The sequence below is a fragment of the Lathyrus oleraceus genome, chromosome 5, assembly GCF_024323335.1.
Source record: "Lathyrus oleraceus cultivar Zhongwan6 chromosome 5, CAAS_Psat_ZW6_1.0, whole genome shotgun sequence".
NCBI classification, from domain to species: Eukaryota; Viridiplantae; Streptophyta; class Magnoliopsida; order Fabales; family Fabaceae; genus Lathyrus; species Lathyrus oleraceus.
In genome coordinates, this window is record NC_066583.1 from 369,437,774 (window position 1) to 369,446,287 (window position 8,514).

Sequence of the window (8,514 nt, forward strand, 5' to 3'; positions counted from 1 at the left end):
CACCTTAGGGAAAAATCTTGGTAGACCTCGAAGGCAGGCTAATGCACCGGGATGTGGAACATATGGACGTTTCAATCAGACGGGTCATTGTTTTTCTTGGTTATTGTTATGTATTTTAACTTTATATCATAATATTATTAAATATTTTTTATTTATCTATTTATTTTATTTATTTATAAGTATAAAATATAAAATTAAAAAATAAAATAAAATACATAAAGCTTGCCACATGCAATGACGCTTGCATATGATAGATAGTAATCATACGACAATTGCATTGACTTCACTGCATATATGCACCAATGGTATTTGCGCCTTTGCTCAATGACAAAATGCATACACCAGTCCAAGTGACGCATACTTTAAACGTGTGCATGAAACATTATTTTTTTGATAAATAACTTAAAATTATGATTATCTAAAAAAAATCCAAATATGAGATCACCTACTTAAAATTATCCTTCATTAAATTAAATAGTTCCCGTTATACTTGTTGTTTTGTAATAAAAAAATAATGAATAAGATTAATTAAAAAAAAAATTAAAAGAAAAAAAAAAGCTAATTTGTGTCCTTAATATACTAAGAAATTAAAATAGAAATATTGAATATTTTAAAAAATTTAAACCTTAATTTTTCCAATATAAAAAATTTATACTTGTTAACAGCACAAGTTACTCGACCCTTTTATATTTCAAATAAAAATTCATAACGTTCATTTCAGCTAAACAGACTCTTCTTCTTCCTCTTCCCCCTCTTTTTGCAACTTTTGAATTCTCTCTCTCTCTCTCTCTCTCTCCATGAACATGAAGCAAAAGAACAACAACAACAACCCAGATACTGGTTTCTTTGGAAGCATCTCTTCCACTTCCATCAAAAAGCTTCTTCCTCTTTCTTCCTTCCGCAAACCCAATTCTTCAAACGCTAAATCTAATCTTGAAAACGTTCCTCCAATCCACTCAAACATACCCATCACCCATCATCAAACTCAACCAAACCCTAAAACGCAAATTTCTCACAACAACCCACATGTCAAGGCAAGTTCATAATTTTTTATTCGCTTCCGTTTTTGTTTCATTTTTCAATGTTTAACCTTTACTAATTTTTGTTGTTTTGGAACAGGTTGTGGTGAGAATTAGACCTGATGTAAAAGAGGGGGATTGTATAGCTAACAAGGTTTCTTCTGATGCTCTGTGTGTTAGGGATAGACAGTTCAAATTTGATGAAGTTTTTGATGCTAAATCCAATCAGGTAATTTTGCTTTAGATCTTCATTAATTTTACATGATTTGTGTTAAGGGTAATTGGAAATTATTTGAATTTTCTGTTAGAATGAAGAAATATAAGTAATTCGACTTATATGGTTTACTTTTGTTGCTTCATATGCATACAAGAGATTATGATAAAACAGTTTGAATTTGGATTGATTTGATCTACAATGGTTTTACATGATGTGAAAAAAGTTCAAAGGGTAGTTCGGAATTTGTTGAATTTACTGTTAGAATGAAGGAATGTAAGTAAATTGACTTATTTGGTTTAATTTTCTTGCTTCATATACATATAAGAGATTATCATAGAATATTATGACGTTATTTGATCTATATACTTGATTGTTGTTGCTTTGTATGCATAAGAGAAGATTAACCATCAAGCTGATTTATGAGCTGTTGTATGTTCAGGAAGATATTTTTCAGTCGGTGGGTGTTCCTTTGGTTCGAAATGCTTTAGCTGGTTACAACACTTCAGTTCTGTCATATGGCCAGGTACGTATTGATGCAATACTTGTACTTTTGAACTTTCCAGTGATAAACTTTGCAGCACTTTTTATGGAATGTTGAGGTTACCCTTGCTTGCATTGTACTTCTTTATTAGTCTGGAAGCGGAAAGACGTACACAATGTGGGGTGCACTGAGTTCCATGGCTGAGGATCCCTCGTGTCTTAGTCCTCAGGGAATTGTTCCTCGGATCTTCCAAATGTTATTTTCTGAGCTTGAAAGAGTATGTTCTACTTCCTACGATGATTGTCATAGCTAGTAAATTTATGTGTTATGGTTTTTGAGTTTTGACTGTTTGCGTTTGAATTGCTAAATTAGGAAAGACTTGTGTCTGACCAGAAACAGTTCAGCTATAAATGCCGTTGTTCTTTTCTTGAGGTAAATTTGAACTTGGACTTCTTTGTAAAGCTTCTCAATGTAGCAGTGAGCTTGTCCGTTAGAATTGCTAATGCATTTTGTCTTTCTACGTTCTTTCCTTGTTTTGTAACAGATATACGACGATCACATTGGGAACTTACTCAATCCAAACCAGAAGAACCTTGAGGTAGGTCTATACTCCTATCATCTGTGGTACGATTTTACAACATTCATATCACTTTCTACTTCTGTTTTAAGTGCTGCATGCTTATTATAATTATTGTTTTGTCCATATTATATCGCAGATGAAAGATGACCCCAAAAATGGACTACATGTTGAGAATCTGAGTGAGGAATATGTCACATGCTATGATGACGTGGCTCGAATTTTGATCAAGGTAGAGAAGCATCTAAGCATATACTGTTGAAAATTAGATTTCTGTATGATATTTATAAGAAGCTGAATACTTGTTTTCGTTAACTGATGTTTTTGTCAAGCAATTTTATGCATTTATCCATCATTCCTGTGTTGTTTTTCTTTTAATTTATTTGTTCAAATCTTGATCAGCTATAACGTTTGTGCTGCAGGGCTTGTCAAGCAGAAAAGTCGGAGCAACAAGCTTAAATTCTAATAGCTCGAGATCACATATCATTTTCACTTTTGTAACTGAGTCTTTGTATAAGGTAATGCCATATTTTATAATCGTTCCACCTAACGTTTCTACTATTGGCGTGGAGAAGGAAACTATGGTTTGTGATGCTAGATATGATTTTCATTAACTGATGCTTCAGGGGACCGCAAAGGGTTTCAGTAGTTTAAAAGCTAGCCGAATCAGCCTTATTGATCTTGCCGGACTGGATAGAGATAGAGTTGACAACGGAAGCAGCCAATGTCAACGGGAAAACAGATATGTAGAGAAATCATTATCTCAGCTTGGGTAAGATGCCATGACAACTTAATTAAGAGTTTATAGCATATTCGCTTATCATATATGTAAGTGCTTATGTATAAGTTATTTCTATAACAAAAGATAAAATAAGGTCTAACTGATTTCATATATGCTGTTTTCATCAGCTATTATGAAGAGCTTATGGAAATAAGGTGAAAACAACTTATGGACTTGTCATAAGCTCTACCAAATAGTCTCACAAGTGCTTATGCCAATACATAAACTCAAATAAGTCAATTGAAACAGGGACCTGGGGGACTTCTTAGTTCAAATTTATATATCTTCAACTACAACTTGTTTGGATATGTTTTTCAATAGGATGAAACACACAACTAACATATTACCTTCTTATTTTACTATGTCAAACTGTTGTTACTTGGCTAGAGTTCCATTTATTAGTCACATTTTTTTCTTCATCTTTGAAGATCAGTGTCCTGTGCTTGTGAATTAGCTACTTCCATCACCAGTTAATTACCAAGCCCATGACCATTGTTTTCTATTTTTAACGACTGTTATGTTTCATTGGTGTAGGCATTTAGTGGATTCTCTTACTGGCAAATCTTGGCCTGGAGAAAATGAAGATATTCCATGCAGTAACTCTTGTTTTACTCGGTTGCTACAAGATTCACTTGGTGAAAATGCCAATCTCTCAGTAATATGTTCAATCTCCCTTGATAGCAAGTACTACCTCCCTCTATCCCTTTTTATAAGTACCTTTGGCACTTCCCTCATATATGAAGAAAAATTAGGAGTGTAATTAATGCATACATTTTGTGTATAACTATTATTAAATTACCATGTGTATACATGTGAAATTCCGACTTGTCATTTTCCAAGGTAGATTGGTCATAATAATTAGAAGAATACTTGGAAAAAGCTATTATTGTCTATAGTGCAATAGGAAAGTGTTGAGTTCTAGCGATAAAGATTCAACTTTTTGTTTGTAGGAGCATTGATGAAACACTCTGCACACTCAGATTTGGGGAGCAAGTAAGATCCATTAGAAACAAGCCAAGTATTAATATAATAAAGGAGTCCGATGATTTGAGTGGTAAAATCCGGCACTTGAAGGTAAACTTCTAAGCTTTTCACTTGAAACAATTTTAGAAGGATTAGACTGATGCAATCTTTGGATTACAATGTGTTTTCTTTGGTTCAGGATGAACTTATTAGAGCAAAGGACAATAATGTTCATAGCTCAGTCGTGAGTAAAAATAATGGATGCTTCCAAGGACAGAATGCACGAGAAAGCCTTAATCTGTTGAGAGTCAGCTTAAACCGTTCTCTACTCCTATCTAACTTAGATAGTAATACTGATGAAGATGTGAATGTCAATGAGGATGACATAAGGCAATTACACCAGCAAATTGATGAATTAGACAGTTCTTGCGAATGGAATACAAAAGACATATCTGTCGCTGAAGATGGTGTTCAGTTTTATTCTTTTGATGAATATTATGATGCAGACACAATCATAGGTGATGAAAATTCTGTTGGCGATAACATTTCATTTAGCAAATCTTCAATACTTGACGAACCACCACTGTCCGAGTCTCCAAAATTCAGCAATACCAAAAGGAAAAGTGTAGCTATTTCATCGAGTTATCTAGGAAGTAGGAACACTGTTGAAGAGATTTCAGCATCTGGGGATGATGTTTTAAGAAAATCATTGAAACAAGGTGAGCATAAGCGAGGCTCATTGCAGTCGAGCGAAGCTGATTTCTTGGCAGAAAGCCTCCAGAGGGGATTACAGATAATTGACTATCACCAACAGAACTCGACATTGAACAAGTCTTCAAGTTCCTTCTCCTTTGACCGCTTAACTTTGACACCATGTCCAGAGATTGATAAGGTTCAACCTTATGATCAAACAATACAACAGAAAGTTTCCAATGATGAAGTTACTTCCACATTCCTTTGTGCGTCTTGTAGTACAGATTTGACAGCTAAAGTTCCAATTCCAAAAGTATGTTTCAACTTAATCTCCACTAGTTTATCGTTTAGAAGTAATTTTTATTGACTTCATTTCTCCTTTTTCTCACTCGAAGAATTTGGAAAATGTAATGGCAAAAGGCAACATGAGAGAGAAGGAGCTCGAGAATGTTTGTAAGGAGCAAGCAGCTAGAATTGAACAACTAAATCAATTGGTATTAAGATTCTGCCTTCCTGAATTATGTTTGTGGTTGGTTTTTACATTTACTGACAACGTGGGTTTGTCTCCAGGTGGATAAGTTGAAAGGAGAGAAAAATCTGAATTCCACTTCTATGCCTGGTCAGTGTGACGAGTATAACTCCATGAAGGATGAAAACAAGGTCAATTTTGGTCTTAAATTTTATTTTATACAATCAAAATCTATCCAGATGACAGTTTGTTCTGATTTGTTCTTTGTGTCATTTGCAGCTTCTATGGGGCACTTTCTCAAATGGTCATTCACTGTATAGTATAGAGGAGAAATGCGAAACTAAAGAAGTCCACGAAGAGTTAGCTCAGAGAGACATCTTTTTTGATTCAACTGAGAAGGAATCACTTCTTCAAGAAATTCAGAGTCTAAGAAGAAGGCTGCAATTATGCAACGACGCACCGGTCAAAATGTCTACAGACAAACTTAGATCTTCTTTAATGTCAAGATCCATCCAACTACAAAAAAGTGGCGTATTTTCTCAAGATAATAGGAACGAGGAGCTGGAAAACGAAAGACAGAGATGGACAGAAATGGAAAGTGATTGGATTTGTCTTACCGATGAACTTAGAGCTGACCTTGAGTCGTATCGCCGGCATGCAGAGAAATTGGAAACCGAACTGAATTTGGAGAAGAAAGGAAGGGAAGAGATGGACGATGCACTAAAAAGAGCTGTTAACGGGCATGGTAGAATGGTAGAACACTATACTGATCTACAAGAAAAATATGATGACTTGGCTTCTAAGCATGATGCTATGAAGGAAGGGATATCCGAGGTGAAGAAGGCAGTGGCAAAAGCCTCGAAAAAAGGTCAAGCACGCTTTGCCAAATCTCTTTCTGCCGAGCTTTCTGCATTGAGGATGGAGAGGGAAAGGGAGTCAAAATTATTGAAAAAGGAGAACCAGTGTTTGAAAATTCAACTTCGTGACACTGCTGAAGCTGTTCAGGCTGCTGGGGAACTACTCGTTAGACTAAGAGAAGCTGAACAAGCAGCATATGTTGCCGAGGTACAATTTTACCTTTACAAAAAGGATCTTCAATCAATGCATCACAATATGCGTGTGTTGTTTCTGATTCATTATTTTTTATCATTACATTTCTTATGTTACACAGGAAAACTTTGCAAATGTGAGACGAGATAATGAAGAGTTAAAAATGGAAGTGGAGAAGCTGAATAGAAAACACAAGACAGAGATTAATACCATTAAGCAGTATATTACAGAGAGCAAATTGCCAGAGTCTGCATTGAAGCCACTGTATCAAGAGGATTCTGATACAATACACAATAATACAACTTCTTCCTATGCTTACGATGATCAAGCATGGAAATCAGAGTTCGGAGCAATATATCAGGAGCATTACTAATTCAAGTTGTTAGTATGATTAGCAAATGGAGCATAGTAAAATGACCTGTTTGTCTGGAAGTTGATCCTACTTGGATCGAAAGGAACCTTTAAAAGCATCTTTTAGATATTTTTTCAAGCTGTGATCTATCAATCAACACTTTGTCTATGGGATGTATAATTCTTTGTGTGCTTGTATACTAATAATAGGTAATATAGTAAGTACCACCATTGAATTCTTGTTTTTACCACCATGAATTTTCTTGTGTAAGCAAAGCTCCTCATGCTTTCTTATTAGAAATGCTACAACCACAAGATGTGAACAGAAAGATCTGAAAAGTTGCATAAGTCATCTAATCATATGTCATTCAATCTTCTACTATCTTGTCTCCTCCTCTTTGTTTTTGTTGGAATGAAGGTCTATACTTTGAAACATATGCCTTTGCCTCAGTGAAAGCATTAAAAAAGCAAATAAATCACAAGAAACTTTATTTTCGTCCTTATTTCAAATTAAAAGGAACATTTCAGTTCATGGAAAAGAAATTATCATAACATGATGCAAGCATTGTTTATTACAAACAAAATGTTGGAATCACTCATTTGTTGAAAGGTTTCATAATGCTCTTTATTTGAGAATTGAAACGCCAAACAGAAACTTAAATATGCAAAGTCATATCAGAGTGAATGGTTAGAAGTAAAATATGAATAGCGCCATGAGTTCTTAACGTAATTAATTTTGGTTTGATGCCTTTTGATATTTAACTAGTTACAATATTTAAACCGTTTTATTATTTACTTATTGAAATCCCCTCAAATTAATACTTGTTAACGAGCATCAATTACCTGACATTAGAATTCTTGTACACAGTAAGAAATAAAACCCTTGATTTATGCTTATATTGAACTTGTCCTGGATTTTGAAATTGATATTAATTTATGATTGTTTGAATTTAATAGGTTTGGTGTAAGCAAAACTAAGAAGAAAGGATCAAAAGTCAAGCCAAATAGAGCAAGGGACATAATGCATTGAAGACAAAAGTCAGGACAAATTTGATGGACGAGTAAACATCGACCAACGAATCTGAGACAAAAGACTGGGTTTGCTAAACAGAGCAAATTTGCTTAGCAGATTTTGATTCGCCCAATGGATTTAAAACAACATAAGGCAATTTAAAGGCTTCTTTGCCACAAAGCAAACTTAATTTGTTGAGTGAATGATGACTCACCTAATGAATTTAAGGCAGATCAAAACTCGCATAGACTGTCATTTGGAAATCATTTTGTACATAGTTTCTAAGAGTTCCTTCCATATATAACTTTAGTTAATTTTTATATTTCTGTAAAAACTCTAAGTGAGAGAGATAAAGTGTAAGTAATGCCGAAGACATGTCGAAGTGGAGTAGTTGTGGATTGTGTGATCGTCTCGATGTGGTTCTACTTCTACATCTTCTATCTTGATACCACAATAATGAGTAGCTAACTTATTTCTTGTTATAGTTAGGTTTGTACATTATTATGCATTATATATATATATATATATATATATATATATATATATATATATATAATATATATATATATATATATAATATATATATATATATATATATATATATATATATATATATATATATATATATATATATATATATATATGTTTGATATGATCATGACATTATGCCCAATTTAATTAATCAAACATATTTGATGTTTATTCTTTTATTTAAATCTTGTTATACTCGTATCATGCCTAAGAATCTATATAATTTCGAGAGATGTTCTTAGGTTTAGACCAAAGATAAATGTTTTTATGCCTAAAATAATTTGATCATTTATAACATGATATGTGAATCTAAGTGCTTTTAAATTTATACGTAGATAATCATTTATCATAAATTAGAGTCTAGATATAT

The 8,514-nt window shown here is 33.5% G+C and overlaps 1 protein-coding gene across 1 annotated transcript; it reads left to right on the top strand.

Moving 5' to 3' along the window:
• Positions 1 to 690: 690 nt before the first annotated feature.
• Positions 691 to 6,968, top strand: LOC127084806 (kinesin-like protein KIN-12F). Its single transcript, XM_051025322.1, has 16 exons — positions 691 to 1,034; positions 1,120 to 1,248; positions 1,676 to 1,759; positions 1,869 to 1,994; positions 2,090 to 2,149; positions 2,262 to 2,315; positions 2,434 to 2,526; positions 2,717 to 2,812; positions 2,921 to 3,066; positions 3,610 to 3,759; positions 4,026 to 4,149; positions 4,238 to 5,044; positions 5,127 to 5,225; positions 5,302 to 5,391; positions 5,480 to 6,265; positions 6,372 to 6,968. The coding sequence occupies exons 1-16, from the start codon at positions 798 to 800 to the stop codon at positions 6,621 to 6,623; spliced, it is 3,333 nt and encodes a 1,110-aa protein (XP_050881279.1). The 5' UTR covers positions 691 to 797; the 3' UTR covers positions 6,624 to 6,968.
• The last annotated feature ends 1,546 nt before the right edge of the window (positions 6,969 to 8,514 follow it).